This window comes from Dermacentor variabilis, chromosome 8 (genome assembly GCF_050947875.1).
Source record: "Dermacentor variabilis isolate Ectoservices chromosome 8, ASM5094787v1, whole genome shotgun sequence".
Classification (NCBI taxonomy): domain Eukaryota; kingdom Metazoa; phylum Arthropoda; class Arachnida; order Ixodida; family Ixodidae; genus Dermacentor; species Dermacentor variabilis.
The window spans coordinates 106,756,761-106,774,085 of record NC_134575.1 but is presented as its reverse complement, the minus strand read 5'-3'; the positions used below and the strand labels follow the sequence as shown (position 1 = coordinate 106,774,085).

Here is a 17,325-nt window from a genome sequence, read left to right as displayed (position 1 = left end):
AAAATGCAAACAGGAGGATATTGCAGTTGACATTAAGAGGAAAAAATGGAGCTGGGCAGGCCATATAATGTATAGGACAGATAACCAGTGGTCTGTTAGAGAATGGGTGCCAAGAGAAAGGAAGCAGAGCAGAGAATTAGGTGGTATGATGAAATTTGGAAATTTGCAGACATGAGATAAAATCATCTGGTGCAAGAAAGGGGTAATGAAAGATTGCTGGAAGAGGCCTTCGTCCTGCAGTGGACAAAAGTAGGCGGATGATGATGATGATGACTTCCTTTAAGGCTGCCTTGAACCCAAGAGAGAGAGAGAGAAAAAAAAGAAAAGGCAGAGAGGTTAACTAAGTAACACCTGGTCTGCTATCCTACATTGCAAGAAGGGGAAGTATGCAGACAAGAAAATGGGAAAGGAAGAAAGAAACAACAAGTGATTAGCTTGCACGCACAACAACATACATTGCGGATTAGAAAGTGGTTTCAGAGCCCTGTTGGTGCAGCCATGCCCTAGTGGCTTTCTGCATGAATGACAATCGTGTCCATGGTCCCAACATTTTCTCTTCTGTGAACGCTTTGTCATCCAGTCGGCCAAAAAACAGCATGCAAACTCTGTTTTTCATCCTCAACATAAGTACAGCAGGAAAGCGACAAGGACTACTTGCATTAGGATGTAGACAGGGCAGGTGGCATAGTTTTGAGTTCTGCTGATAGTATCACACACAAGAGTGAAAAGAAACGGGGAGGGGGGGGGGGAAGAACTGAACGCCATCGAGGGTCTTTAATTTGCTTTTTATATGCACTGGGTCACATGATTATCGTCAGTCGGCTGTTTTCACCAGAGCACTCTGTGGCCTTTCACTGAAACGGCTATAAACATGCACTCCTGAGCCCACTGCACCGAGGGAAGCGCCAACAGCATGGTCAGCAGCGACCCAGTCACATGAACACATCCACGCCAATGGCCCTCGAGGTCCCTCTGTGATGGTCGCCTCCTTTCTTCCATCCCTCTCCTTTCGCTCTCACGTGCGATAGCATCAGCAAAATTCAAAAATATGCAGCGAGTTGAGGCACTCTGTGCACAATTGTGCACATCAAAATAGTGCACAAAGAGCAAGGGAACCAATTAAAGCAATGATATTTAAAACAAGTTGCATAATTCTGCAAACACTTTTGAAACAACCTGTGCTGCAAGTTCAAAACAATGGTAGGCGACCCTAATCTCTTAGTGGCACTTGCACCTCGACCTTGGTGTTTGTTAGGTTAAGCGAGCGAACGTCTTTCCCCTGGCACAATATGCAGGCGAGGAGTGAGGGAGGGCGAGGCGGAAACGCACAGTGCACCACCTGGTGGGGCATAGCCTCCTAGCGAACGGTGCACAAAGCGCACCTTAGGTGCTCTCTCCATTGCTGACATCAGATCATGCAACGAGTGTGCACACACAGCTGTTGCAAGCAAGAAAGTAGGTGCGCACCAGGAGAGGAGAATTGAGAGAGGCAGGAGCGATGTCACATCCACTCTGCTAGGCAGGTGTTCACTCTATGCCAGGCAACTCTTTTCCATTAAGTAGGCTGTTAAATATCACGCCACCTTTTTGTGTGTAATGTCATTAGTGACATCATTACTTTCGCTTTCTACTTTCGGGTTTCCAAGAGTTTCGCCAAAGTCATGCTCACGTGGCTGGTCTCTAAAGTCTACAACTCTGTGCATTTATGTGTGGTAATTAGTGATTTCTAATTAATTCTAATTATTCCAGACACGTCAGTAACTCAAGTTGTAACAAAACTTATTATCTGATATCATATTTCTAATGAAACCCACAAAATTTGTACTGTACTATCTTTTTTATATTCTTTTCTGGTGTATATCGAATTCCATCCCCAGTCGTCTCAGGAGACGAACCAGTCGTGCCGCGCAAGAAACAAGGGTGTCACTCGATGCTCGTGCCACTAATAATACTGTACACTACGCTTAAACAGAACGCTAAAGGACAGGAAAAAGTGTTCCATTTATCCTAAGATTAATTTAGGCATAGGACATAGAAATCACCAATAACCACTTCACTTGGAAAGTTTTGAGCATGCTAATTTTACTGGAGTCCACGTTCTGTAAACTTGGCAAAGCTAGCTGATGAATTCAAAATACCTAATACATTCTGCAGCTGTACGCTTTCCGTGGTTTTGAACATGCAATAAATGTGGTGAAACTAAATTTTCTATGAACAGATATTATTGATGCCTGAAGGGAATATATACCTATGATCTGAAAGTGTGGTGAAATCAACCTACTGAATGAAGGTAAGCAAAGAAAAAGCCAAGGACTTAACAGTGTCGGTCACTTTTTTGGGACAATGTCGCCAGGATATGTAACAAAACCTTCCATTTTTAGCGAAAAGTCACTAAATGATCATGATGATGATAACCTGCTCGGAATTTGGTCTTAACACGTTTAAACCATGCCTACAGGTGTCTGGTTTATTGTTTTTTAAACTATAGCTTTAAATTACCTCCTGCGTTGACAAGTGAATGGTTGGAATGTGAAAAGAAGAAGAAGCAAACAATTCCCAATTTTCTTAACACATATCAGATATCAAGATTGCGCTTTGCCCAGGAAAGCAGTTTTGATGCACCCAAATAGCTCACTAAAAAGGTCTGTGGTATGTCTTTGGTAGCAACAAGAAGAGCTGCATATAATCCCCCTTGACATAAAATAGTGGTGAGGCATTGAACACAGCCAAAGTCCCTCGAGGTGTTTTACCAGAGCAATTTACTAGCTATTTACGATCGTGAGAGAGAGAGAGAGAAAGAGTCTCTAAAAAGGCGAAGTTGTTAAAGTGACCGAAACCTCGCCGAGTTCAGCAACTGTCCCACTATGTTACCAACAGTGCTTCATACAGGTCTGGTGATGGTCATGCAGAAAACAGCACACCTGTGTGTGTGAATTGGTGTTTCGTCCTCTTCAGCCTGGAGTCAAAGCAACGGCCACACTTCTGGCAGGGAAACTTCCTCCCACGTGTGGCCCTGTGCACAGTGGGCACTGATGCTTCTGCACGGCAAAAGAGAGACATCCACCCTCTCAGCAATATTCATTGTTTCGAAAATTGGTACATGTTGACGTAAGTCAGGCTGGCCGCACATTAAGAAGAAGACAGAGCTGAAACTGGACGGGATGGAGCACTTACCGTGGACAGTTTCATGACACGCGAGTACATGATACACAGTTATATCCACCATATATTCATGTATTATGTATCGTACATCAATATACACACACCCAAATACCTCAACATATACACTGTATTGGTACGAGGCACTCGTGCATGAATGTGAATACAATGTCGCAGTGCCTCGCAGTGTGGAGAAGACAAGGTTGAGGAGCAAACGCTGTGCAAGCTGTCGGTCAACCATGCTATTTCAACAATGATCAATATCGATTGCGATGTAGTGTACTATTTTATCCTTACGACTCATGCTTGATCGCTGTCACACTGCCTGTAAAACTGCAGTTTGCCAAAAATGTGAGGCGAAAGGCAGTTTGCCTCGCCAATGATGGAACCCGAACCTGTACCTTCATTATTCGTTTACGAGAAGCTAGTTGAGCTGATGACTGTTCACGTATCAACATAAATAAATGTCTTGCTTTCCATTATAAATTGCCTCATCACTTGCTGACCCTCTCCGAGGATACACCTGGTGAGGCTCCAGGCTGCTGGGCTAATCTTACTCCTGGGACTCCCTAAGACAGCAGCATCTTTATAGGGAGATTACAGAGAAACAATGAATCAGTTTAGATTAATGATACATTCTTGAAGAACTCTAGTTTTGCTGATTTCACAGTTAATAGGTTGATTGTTAGAAAGGAAAATGATGGTGCAATTATCATTTTTGAGGACTGCAGCAGCAGGAATTGTGCGACACAGACACAGAAAGGAACGAACAGACATGGACGTAGCTTCAAGGCTGCATCGAAGAAAGGTGCATCACGCGGATCTATCGATATGTGAATGACTTCTTGGTGCTGTGCAAAACAGAGAATGCAAGTCACTACAATCAACTCAAGGACACTGTCCTGGAATCCTTTTGACTAATGTGCCCAGAGCTGAACTTCACTTACGAGCTACCGAACTACAGTTCTCTGCTGTTCATCGACATATGCCTCGAGTTCAAACCGGGACACCTATGTTGGAGATATGAGCCCAGAGCAAAGAAACAATTTCCTCCTTTCGCATCCAGCCATTCCAAGAGTTCTGTAAAATGGGCAATAGCAAGTGCAGCATTTATTTCAGCACTGAAGAAATCATGCCAGCATCAAACGGAACGTTTTCAGCAGCAGTTAAGTAGGCTGAAAAATGCGGGGTACCCCGTGTTGATGCTATGCAGCATAAATGAATGCCTCCAAAAGAAGATAAGAGGAAATCAAGAAAGCAAAAGCGGACATGAAGTACCGGAAGGAAAAAAGCATTATGAAAAGATTCCGTACATGCATGGACTGACCCATAATCTCATCAAGATTGGTAAGAGGCAATGCGTCCAAGTAGCGTACTCAGCACCAAACAAGGCAAAAAGTATGTGCGCATGAGTGAATGAAGCCTGGGAGATAAGTCAAACAGGAGTGCAATGTGTAAGCACACCATCTGTGGCCTTGAGAAGAAAAGAAGTTGCTTTTTTGGGAGAAGTCCCAGGAAGATAATAGGAATAAGATATGGCGACGAAATAAAAAGTGCAGGAATCTCAATGAAGAATCAGTTGACAGGTTGCTACGTCCACAACTCTTTGTTCCTTTCTGTGCCTGTGTCCCACATTTTCTGCTGCTACAATCATCGAAGAATGGACTGACTAGCTCAGTCAAACACCCTTTTGTTATATTTTCCAAATTTCGCGCCGAAGTCCTAGGGTAGGTACATCAGTGTGACGTCACAGATTACAAAGTACTTATTTCGGCTGTTGTGGTTCAATAAACGTTCTTGACACTTTCCACGTTCAGTCTTCAGCTGCATTAAAATACAATGTAGTCAATTTTTACCAAACAAAAATTTAACTAAGCCCGAGCAGACGGCGTCAGAATCCATGATGCCACAGCAAGCAGGTGCGTGGGAATTTCAAGGCAGCGGCGCCTCTTGTCCTTCGCTATTGCATCTTTTCTGGTGCACCAAGCATTTTCTCACGGTTATATTGGATATTGTGGTATTGTGGAAGGGCAATTTACTAACACAGCTCAAGTCATTTTCTCTTCAGTGTCCCTTTATGTAGCCCCTCATCTCCAAACCCCTTTATAAAATCAACGTCACAAATAATGCTACAAATACAAATTCACTACATACACTATGTACACTTATGATCGAAAACATATGAATCACAGGCTCACCGAGAAAGCTTGAAAGACACTGGGTGTTGTTTTTGTGAGTAGTTATTTCCTGGGAACACCACACAGATTACACAAGATATGAACTTCGCACTGTTGTGGGTATCCTGCAAAAATGTCTGTGCATACTGCCAGAGCCACAAAAGCTCGCTACATGACGCTCTCTTCTCACCTCACCTCCTTGACCGTCATCTAGTTTAGGCAACTGGTACCAAGAAATCATTGCACAACTCAGTCAAAATTAAAAAAAGGCCTTGCGTTGCATCACAGATCTACTATACAATGCACACATGTCAGAATTACTTAAACTACAACCTTACACGAGCATCACCTTTCAACAACATTTAGTACCGAATAATTGCCACATATGCACTTTAACAAATTAAGCTTTTAATCTTTCCTCATGCTTAACAAGACATACTGGCAAGACATACTGGCAAGACATACTGGCACAGTCTATGGCCATGAAGCAACTGTGGATGGCAATTACTGCAGTACTGTTTCCCCAGCATATTAAATAAGTTCGAACAAACAGATAAAAGTTCATGTGTATTATAGAATAATGCTATTCTAAATATGGTACCTGGAAATTTGTTTGTACCGTGTTGCGATGTGAAAACTGTGCAAATTATATAGTTTGATAAGGCCACTGCTTTGATTTCTTGTGTACCACCCGTTTTCGTTGCGGCCTTTGTAACCAGGGGTTGGCGGGGATAGCCAAGCTGGTAAAATGCGGCTTTCCCCACTGATATCCTCACCATTTAGGTAGATTCTGTTGTGTACTGATGTACTGATGTGGTGAAATAAACCAAAGTCCAAATTTATTCATAAAAAATAGACGCACAAACTGAAACTGAGGAGTGCGCTGGAAAGTCCGGAATGCCATGTTTAGACTGCAGCCATCAATTTTAAGCTGCATTCATATGCGCAGAAGAAAATCGGCTTTACCATGGAATCCCTGGTCCTCCATGTGTACGCAGTGTTCGAGGCTGGGCTGTGCCCCAAGACAGTGGCATCTTTAGAGAGCCCAGCCAACACAGTGTCCTGGTTACAGAGGGTGCCCCGTCTCTACTTTCTCAGAGACACACTCCTCAGCAGCATGCAAATGAAGGGCCACACAGTAATGAATACAGGCTGAAATGGAAGAGCCACCGTGTAACATAAGCGCAAACACATCTCAACGAATATGCAGTGAAGCAAAGTCAAACACGACCTGCCACCGTGGTTGTTGTGATTTGCTGCAGAACACAAGGTTGCAGGGTCAATTCCTACTGAAGCAGCAACTTTCCAATGAACATGGAATGCAAAAGCACTTCTATGCTTTGATTTATGCACATGCTAACAAGGCTAAGAGGATAAAAATTAAGTCTGCATCCCTTCACTATGGTGACTCTCACAACCAAAGTGTTGTTTTAAGGTATGGAGAAAAGGAAAAAACAAGAAGGGAGCATGATGCCAGGTGGTCGGCCTTCACAAAGCCACCTCCTCTGACACCATTCTCTCACAGCTTGCACTCTTGGAATTGTAGAAAATGCACACATGGTGTGTTGAACCCTGGGAACATAATGGCATACTTTGCTTGGTTTGCGGTAGGTTTGAGTGCTGCTGGCCACCGGAGTTGCTGCTGCTTTCTCCAGCATGTGCTGCTTGCTTTCCGTTTGCCGCATTTGATGCCTTTAGTTGAAGTATATTCAATTTTTTCCGTAAATATTTGCATAAAGATGTTTGAACCCATAGCCAGCATAGATACTCAGCGTAGACACTTGGAAACATTGTTGCCGTAGTAACGGCAGCGCTAGGTCCCACGCATCCGCACAATTAGTAGCATGTTGCACAGCTTCCAAACAGCACTGCAGACAAGCACGCACGATGAGCTCGGCACGGATGCACGGTGTGACCAGAAACAACAGCTAGCCACCTCGCACTTGGGTGCTTTTCCCATGATTCCTACCTTTTTTAATTTTTATGACTAGGCTTCAAGATTGTCATGTGACGTCTGCTCCAAGGTTCCTTTTTTCTTTCTCCCATGTTTTGAGAAGTAAAACCTATCATTAATCACATGAAAAGCCCTGTAACCTTATCATCAAATAAAAGGCATTTTTATAAGCTTGCTGATAATGTTTAAACATCCCAAAGCAACAGTGGGGCCATGAGAGCTTCGAATTGATTTTTTACCACCTGGGGTCCTTTAAAGTGCATGCAAAGCTTCAATCATGTTTCTGTCCTGCCATTGTCGAAATGTGGCCGTATAGGCCAGGAATCATACCCATGACCTAGTGATCAGCAGCAGAACACCACAGCAGCAGGTTTACAATAATGCCAACACTCGTGATCTGACTCCTGGTCAATGTAAGTGGCACAGAACTGTCATGGTATTCTTTCTCGATACTAAATTTCATTGCTTCAGCAGCCACTTACGGGTAATGTTGGCATCTTGGGCTTCATTTTGCAGCGTTGCATTACTGCTACATTCTCCAGCAGCCACATCCAATGCATCAGTGGAATCATCATCAAGGTTGAAATGCCTGAGTGAAATGTTGTGAATGGCTGTCATTACTGCACCAACACAACACACAGAAACAAATGCGCTCAAGATGCATCTTTGGCACAAGAATCGGGACTACTATGCATAGTACTTCCTTTTGGCATTCTGCATGCCACCTGCCCTATCTTTTATATATTGGCTCTAAAGATCTCCGCAAACTTTCAAGCAAATCACATGCTACATTTCATCTATTATCTTTTATGCAATATTTGTTAAACACTCAGATCTGTTGGTGGCATAGGATTGGAATTGCTTCTCTAGTCCAATAACCTCCACAAACCACATTTGCTAATCTTCAAGTGCTTGTCATGGTCATAACCAACTTACTTCAATACTTCATGTCCACTGTAGAATGAAGGGCTCTCTCAACATTCTCTAATTACCCCTGCCTTGCATCAGCTAATTATGGGGCAACTATCAGCCAACTATCCTACGTCTACAAATTTCCTAATCTCTCATCACATAATTCTCCACCATGCTCGAGAGCAGGTTCTTTCCTTGGCATCCAAATCCCCCTTCCATAGCAAACCTTTTACAAAACATGTAGAAATGCATATGTATATAGCACATAGTATAAAAATGAAATCATGATTCTGTAATAAATGCTTTTGCTACAAGTGTGTCATTGACCGTTTATTCTCTGTGCCTTTATATCTCAGCACACTGGTCATAATTATCAATAGATCAGCAGGGCTTCCACGCAGACTAGCTGGCACAGCACCATAGGTTATCATACCATACATGCTAGAGATAGGGCAGTAGAGAAGCAATAGGTTAAAGAATATAAAACCAGAGCACATAAGACATGGGCAGAGACTACAAAAAGGCAACAGGCCCAACGCCCAGCAAACAATGTTTGTCCTGTCACCTATTTCGTTTCCGTCTCAATCTTTCTTGCTCTAATTTTGTAAATCTGTAACTTCGCATGCCAGCAGACAATGATAGCGGATAATGACAAGGATTTTCGTAAAACAGCAAAATATGGGTAGGAGCACATTTGCCAGGCACTCCTAAGTTATGAAAGTCAGCCTACCAAAAACATTCAAAAGAAAAGCAAAACAACATAACCAGTGCTTACTACTGCTGCTAACCTAAGAAAGTTAAAACTTGGAAAAGGACAAAGAAACTCGAGAGGAAGTTGAGGAGGGTGCAACGAGCGAAAAAATGGGAAACGATAGGCATTACGTTAGAGGGACTCTAACGGATCAGTTTAGACTGATAAAGTAGTCTTTCAAAATTCTAGCTGAACTAATTTTGTGTCAACAGGTTGAATATTAGAAGCCATAATGAACGTCAAATTTTTCTTATCTGAATTTCCTGGCGAAGTCCCAGTGCTGGCCTGTCAGTGTGACGTCACGAATTATTACTATAGATAGATATTACAGTATTACTATATCTTTGCAAATTTGGGAGGTTGCAGCACAGCAAATGTTCACGAAACTTGCTGAATTCAGTCTTTGGCTCGCTTAGAACACAATGTAGGTAATCAGTCTTTACCAGTAAAAAGTTAACTAGGTGCAATTAGTCACTGTTAAAATCCACAATGCCACGGCGAGCAGGTGCAGGAACATGAAGGTGGCACCACAACCCATATTGTGTTTTTGTGCCTGTTATGGCTTACAAAGCTTCATATTGACACATGTACTTAACTTTATCGGGCGGCCACGTTTCGCCGCCTAACAAATGTTATCGCACAGCGCAAGACGCGCCTACATGTAAAAGAAGTTTCTGGAATGTTATCGATGGTTCCGTCCACTGTCTTTCACCGCAACTTGTGTAATCTGATTGCATCTATGCGCGACGCGAATAGTGTAGAACTTTGTGGTAGACACGCGGGTCCCAGCGGTTAATCTGGAACATTCGACGACTGATCTATAAAAGCCGACGCACTTGACCCGCTGATCAGATTTTCGACGATCGCCGACCGTGTTCGCCGCTATCGTTGTGCTAGAAGTGTAGCCTGTTTTTGTGGGCACAGGTTCGCCCAATAAAAGTTAGTTTTGTTTTTCATAGTATTTGCTACTGTGTTCTTCAACGTCACCACCACGTGACATCTGGTGGAGGTGCTGGGTACACATCTCCAGAGTTTTCTCGATCGTCGATGCCTCTGCAGATAACTCAGCTATGGTCTTGGGCGGGTTACGAATAAGTCCTGCGAAAAGTTCTTGCTTGACGCCCCGCATCAGGAAGCGGACTTTTTTCTCCTCTGACATTTCCGGGTCGGCGTGCCGGAAAAGACGGGCCATCTCCTCCGTGAAGATTGTGATCGTCTCGTTTGGCAGCTGCACTCTGGTTTCTAGTAGTGCTTGGGCTCGCTCTTTTCGCACGATGCTTGTAAACATTTGCAAGAACCTGCTTCGGAACAGGTCCCACGTCGTTAAGGTGGCTTCTCGATTCTCGAACCAGGTCCTGGCGGCGTCTTCCAGTGCAAAATAGACATGCCGCAGCTTGTCGTCGCTGTCCCAACTGTTAAACGTAGAGACCCTCTCATACGTCTCGAGCCAGGTTTCCGGGTCCTCGAATGTTGATCCGCGGAAAGTCGCGAGGTTCCCTGGGCTGCTGCAGCGCGATGGGGGATGCTGGGCCTGCCATTGGGGTTGCCTTGGCCACAATCTTCTTGGTCTTCTCAGGTAGAAGTCCGTGCTCCGGGGGCAGCTGTTGAAGACGGCAGCTTGCTCGATGCTCCGGGACTACGTTGGTGTTCTCTTTGCGGTCCGGGCTTGGATCATGGCTTGTCGGGGGCGTCCGGTACATGAACGAAAAGCAAGGACTGGTGAGAAGTTCTTCGTCACGAGTAGATTGTTTTGAAGCGTGAAGGAAGATAATCCGCGCTTAAATGCCCTGGGGACAACGTCGGTGTGCCCTTCCAAAAATTCGACGAGGCCTTTTAGCTCCGGGTCTGCCCGTTGCTGTTCAGCGAAGTCTTCCGCGCCAATCGAGCCTCCTTGCCGACCATTCCAGCAGATCGGGATGGACTTGCTGGGACCCTTTCCGACATCAATAACTGGAAATAAGTGGATCGTCGTGGCGACGGACTACCTCACCCACTTCGCTGAAACAAAAGCACTGCCGAAAGGTAGCACAGCCGAAGTGGCGAAATTCTTTGTCGAAAACATCCTGCTGCGACATGGCGCCCCAGAAGTCCTCATCACCGACAGAGGAACGGCCTTTACAGCGGAGCTCACCCAAGCCATTCTGAAATACAGTCAGACAAGGCACAGGAGGACAACAGCCTACCACCCGCAGACGAATGGTACGTCTTACGGAGTGGCTGAATAAGACCCTCACCGACATGCTAGCGATGTACGTCGACGTCGAACACAAGACCTGGGATGCCGTCCTGCCGTACGTAACATTCGCTTACAACATGGTGGTGCAAGAAACAACACAGATCACGCCCTTCAAGCTGGTCTACGACAGGAACCCGACGACGACGCTCGACGCCATGCTGCCGCACGTCACTGACGAGGAGAACCTTGACGTTGCTACCTACCTCCAGCGCGCCGAAGAAGCCCGACAGCTCGCCCGCCTGCGGATCAAGAACCAGCAGAGGACCGACAGCCGACACTACAACCTCCGACGACGCTTCGTCGAGTACCAGCCCGGCGACCGTGTTTGGGTATGGACCCCGATACGCCGACGAGGACTCAGTGAGAAACTACTGCGACGCTATTTTGGACCCTACAAGGTCATCCGACGTATTGGCGCACTGGACTATGAGGTCGTGCCAGACGGCATTTCGCATTCACAGCGGCGCCGCACATGATCTGAAGTGGTCCACGTGGTGCGCCTTAAACCCTTTTACGGACGCTGACGAACTTCCTTATTTTTTTTTTCTGCGCTACAAGTGCTTTTGTTTATTACTTTCGTTTGTTTGCAGCATCGGGTCGCTGCTTTTTAAGAGGGCGGCAATGACACATGTACTTAACATTATCGGGCGACCACGTTTCGCCGCCTAACAAATGTTATCGCACAGCGCAAGACGCGCCTGCATGTAAAAGAAGTTTCTGGAATGTTATCGATGGTTCCGTCCACTGTCTTTCACCGCAACTTGTGTAATCTGATTGCATCTATGCGTGACACGAATAGTGTAGAACTTTGTGGAAGACACGCGGGTCCCAGCGGTTAATCTGGAACATTCGACGACCGATTTATAAAAGCCGACGCACTTGACCCGCTGATCAGATTTTCGACGATCACCGACCGTGTTCGCCGCTATCGCTGTGCTATAAGTGTAGCCTGTTTTTGTGGGCACAGGTTCGCCCAATAAAAGTTAGTTTTGTCTTTCACAGTATTTGCTACTGTGTTCTTCAACGTCACCACCACGTGACATTATCAATGTAATACTGGTGTAACATGTACACTTCTGATCACGATTCAGCTTTATCCATCAGATTGAGCTTTATCCAGATCGAGTGTTGCTACACAGTCATTTGTGATTGCGACCTTGCGGGATCCCGATCCGGACAATCGCGGTTCGTGAATCGCAATCAGGCCTCTTGATTGTGATCACATGCTGACGTCTGCACCCTCTAGCGCAGCATTCTGAAAATGCTAAAAGCAAAAAGTGAAGGCAGCTCAATAAAAAATTTTTTAAAACCTTTACATAAGGAATAGTATAAGTTGCAAAATTGAAATACTGTCCAAATTTAACCATACTTTGCAATGAAAAAAAGGCGTAAGGCATGCAGACACAGAAAAGTGGATAACACGAACGGCGTTCGTGCTGTCCACTTCTCTTCTCTTGTGTCTTACTGCCTTACCCCTTTTTTGCATTATGAATCCTTACCAACTAGCTCAGCTTTCTGTCGTTCTAAAACATATTTTGCAAGTCTGAATTTGTAGGCAAGGCATTATGTAGTTCTGAGAGTTGCTGATGATCAGCAGATAGCAGACTGAGTTGTTGGACCATGTCAATCAATCGCAACGAAGAAAGCCTATCCGGATCGGCCCTGATCGCGATCAAAAGCATACGTGTGACACCGCAGTATAGGAGTGGTTGTTTCGGTATTGTACAAACTTATTCTACTAATACAACTCAACCTATTTTCTCTCTCTGGAGCCCCTCTAAGAGGCAGGAAGATGGTTTTACAGGCTAGACAGAGCACCCGCAAGCAGCTGACATTCTAGTTGAGATTGCGATGATGACATGATGTTAGGCAGGTCACATAATTCATAGAGCAAAAAGCTGATTGTTTATTAGATTAACATAATGAGTGCCAAGGGAGGGAACTGCACTTGAGGATGGTAGGGGAGATTAAGGTGGCATGCTGAGACAAGGAAATTTGTAAGCGTGGAATGGAGGCGGCTGATGCAAGACATGGGGAATAGGAGATCGTTGGTGGAGGCCTTCGTCCCATGGAGTTTTCTACAAAGATGAAACGAGGAAACTCTGGCTGTAGCATCTAGAGGAGCAGTACAGTGGTTCAGCCAGCACAGAAATGATGGGTAGTACATGGATTTTATTGGGAAGTGAGATTTCACTGGGAAGTGAGACAGTTACGATGCCCCCAGTGGTCCTTTATTTTTTTCACTACTCTTGTTCTTCAATACGACAAACTACTACTACTACTATTACTACTGACCACTATACTTCATCCTTCCAGTTTTAAAGTGGCCTCGTGGCTAGTCAACAGAATATTGCGTTATAAATGCACCAATTGCAATGATATGAATGGAGAGACCTGTTGCCTTGCTGCACCTAGAAAATTACGTTTGCATGAAAATTTAGAAAGATGAAGTGCAAAAGACTAAATGACCCAAGAAGAACGAGTAAAGCCACAAGCATGAAGACTAGACAAATGTATGTACTACCCATTCTTTTCATTGTATTGGCACCAGAGCACCCTCTAATAAATTTTGTGGGGAACTCTATGCTTTCTTCCATAATCGACTTACATCAGCAGATGATGATGATACACCAATGGGCTTGGCAATGCGCCAACATATAGACGTTGGTTACAAGGGCCTTGTACCTGTGATTTCTCCCTCATTCTGCACTGTGTCAGCCAGTTGGCTGTGCTGTGTAGTAGCGCTGTGTCGGAGGTACTAACAAGCAGGTGCTTGTCACAAAATTGAGCTTCACTCTTTTCCTGGAGCTGGTCATGCTTCTAGTTATTGCTCGTTTTAACCTGCGGCTCTCACAGAATTATGGATAAGCACGGAGCAAAACACGAGCAGGCATCGAGACAAAAAAGACGTCTTGTTTGTCACATTAATTGCACACAAATGACGCTGTCTTTTTCTTAATTGAATGCATTCTCACAGAGCACCAGGTAACTCCAACGAATGTGCCTCATTTGACAGTGTCAGCTTAAAAGACCTCATCTATGCTTTGGCTTACCCGTCCTTCATCTTCCTAATCATAATTGTTCAAGCAGTACCGTATACCTTGAATTGAGTTAATTGGTCAACAAATGAAAAAGCCCCTGTATATATAATACTGGTGTTGCAAGAGCACTTTTGATTGTGATTGAGCCCGCTGGGCCAAATGCTGCTATACAGGCACTTTCAATCAAGACTGCTTGATCTGCATCCAGTGACTCACAATATGTGCATCGTGATCAAGATTCTTGATTGCGATTGTGGGACAATGCCTGCACTACAACTTTACTGCCTATTAGGCAAATGTGTCAAATGATTTGGGCCCACTTAGCAAATCCTTGTGTGCTAGGGCTCACGCAACCTAATCCAAATTGTTGGACCATGTAGCAGCGATCATTTTGTTTATTGGGACAGAATTTTTAAAAATCCTGATAGGGCTCTATCGCAATCAAAAGTGCCTGTGCGACATTGGTATAAAACTGGGACGGAACATGTATGACAGTACGGGTACCAAATATCAATTAAGCTTAGTTCAGACACATGCTCACTTGATTATGTATTCTGCCATCACAGTAAACATAATCAGCACATCCACAACAGTGCAGAATAATGAAGGCTGACCCTATTAGCTTCTATGCATTACTGAAATGACAAGAAGTTAGCAAGCCAGTTGCAAGGCATCTAGTCTCTCTTATTTTATGTGTTACGCTCCCATTTTTAATGTTTCTGCAACCATAAGTGTGTGCACTGGCTATTTTGAAAGAATGCACGCACGTTGTTGCAGGTGAAAATTTTTTGACAGGGAGGAGGCTATGCATACATACTGGTGGCTCCGTTAAATTATGTTTTCATTGTATAATGCCTGTAATTAACGAGAGTGCAAGAAACTTTGGATTTTGCTGGAAAATACTTGCATTCCTCTTGAGGGTTCACTTGTGACTGATAACACACAGTTACCATAAATCAAATGTTTTTGTTTCTTTATTTGCCCTTGAACAAGGTGCATGGTCATAAAATCATAGTTCACAACCATGAACAAGCACATGGCACTAACTTCCAGATAAGTATATGCATGCTTATTGAAGTATTAAGATCGTGGGTTACACGAAGCTACAGGGCATTTGGGAAACAAGGCACTTCTTTTCAGAAAATATTGATTGAGCAACTTGAGATTGGAGTTAATAGGTTTTATTGGGATTGCTAGCTAGACCAGGGGACCGCTAATCTCGCCTGACCACTTTCAGGAAGACTTTCACCAGCTTTCACTTGTGCGTGACGTAACGCCCGGCGCAACGCCTCATTGGAGTGACGAGCGTTCTGACTGCTGGCTCAGCCAATCGGTGCTCACTGAAAGTGGACGCTGATTGGTTGCAGCTGATCGTCGAGTGGGCCCGGAAGTGATAGTCGCAGTACCAATTGAGCGAGATTTGTCCTTCGTGTTTTATTTCACCACCCCTTCCCTCTTTCTTCTTTAAGAATAACTGATCCGCTCATATCAGTTTGTTGTAGAAGAACCGCTTCCGCCTAGGCAGAGGAGAGAGTCCAAGGCATGAGGCCCCCAGGCAGATGGTCACGTTATAGATGCTCGCTGAACGTAAGGCATGTCAAGGAACTGAAGGCATTCAAAGAAAAAGAAATTAAAAAGAAAACAAAGTGAGATGCAAAAGGAACTCACTCAAACCGAGCAGGCAAGCTTGTCTTTCGCGCTGCAAGAAACAACGGGAAGTACAATAAATGCAAAGTACAGTAATAAATTGCGAGAACAAGAAGAAATGAACGCATACACGTTTCAAGGATGTCACGTGCATTAAAGTCGCGAAGCATTTGGAAAACGCCACCAAGTGAACACACCTCTATTTTGACACTCCATGTCATTTAGGCGTGCGGCCAGCCACCAAAAACAGGCAGATGCCTAAAATTCACACAACTGAACATACCGTCTGCTACAACGTAACGTAGCAAAGGCGATTTCGTCTAAGCGCGCTAAACCAACGAAAACTTGATATTACAAGGCGCCTGTCTTTAGTTTGCCCGCCCGCGTCAGCTGGGCGCCGCCATATTGCAAACGGCGTAATATTATTACATTTATAAATATATTTTGTTTAATTTATATTATTTTTAATACCTTGTTTTCTTGTTAATAAACAGTGTATACGAGTTTTCTTTTTTGCAATACAATTTGGGCGACAAAAGCTTGCAAATGGCAGGTAGCACCTTCCTAAAACAAGCCTTAGTTCAATGCATGAAGTCCATTATAAATCATTAACATGGTGATGGTGGATAGATGAAGTCACACCCGCGGTGGTCACCAACAGTGGTAAGATTGTGGTGAAAACACAGAAACAAACGATTAGAAGTTTCAACTCAAATAACGCGAGGTTACCCGCCAAGCTCCTGGTGACGAGTTCCAGGTACGATTTGTGCTTCCGGCTGCTCGGCAACGGCGGGCTTGTGTTGTTTGGTTCGGCACTACCGATGAAAGAGCCGGACCAGGCTTCATGGTCCGTACTCACAGACCATGATCAAATGCTTCGTGTCAAGCTGAAATTCGGGTACGTCTTTGCCCGAAGAAAAGAGTGCGTTCTTCACACCATCCACCGGAGAATTAGCGGAAGCAGGGGCACTTGGGCGACAGCTGACGCGCAAGTACCGTGTATGGCGCTGAGCTGTGCTCCCTGCAGGGAAGTACTGTGAAGGCAAATCTACCGCTTACGTTACGAACGGCTGGGAAGATGTCGCGCAGCCACAGCGTCGAACTTTATGACGACGGACCACAGGGCATTGCCGACCAGGCACCGAGCGATCGCAGCGCTGGCAAAGCGGTCCCGAACGATCTCTTCGACCGTCTGTTCGGCGTCGCCAAGCAGCTGACTCTGCCGAGGAACTCGTGGGCGGTCCACTGCGTCGACATGGACGGCGTGCGCGACATCGTGTTCTCGCAGGTGTCGGTCAAGCATGTGCCCAAGATCACGGCCTTGCACTTGCCGAAAGCTTTGATAGCCGGGCAGGACGAAATAACCACCGTGTACCGTCCGAAAACCGTGGTGGTTAAGAGCGACGCGAGCGTAACCGTCACGTTGATGGGGGTTCCTGCCAAAACCA

At 44.9% G+C, this 17,325-nt stretch overlaps 1 protein-coding gene across 1 annotated transcript in view; it reads right to left on the bottom strand.

The window, feature by feature from the left end:
* LOC142591519 (uncharacterized) overlaps positions 1–16,739 on the bottom strand; it is a gene marked incomplete at its 5' end in the record, with an annotated part of 28,876 nt that extends 12,137 nt beyond the window's left edge. The window contains 4 exons of the mRNA XM_075703843.1: positions 2,922–3,038; positions 7,773–7,879; positions 15,899–15,929; positions 16,607–16,739. Coding sequence (XP_075559958.1) covers positions 2,922–3,038; positions 7,773–7,879; positions 15,899–15,929; positions 16,607–16,739 — 388 coding nt within the window. The remainder of the gene's footprint in view (positions 1–2,921; positions 3,039–7,772; positions 7,880–15,898; positions 15,930–16,606) is intronic.
* Between the last annotated feature and the right edge of the window lie 586 nt (positions 16,740–17,325).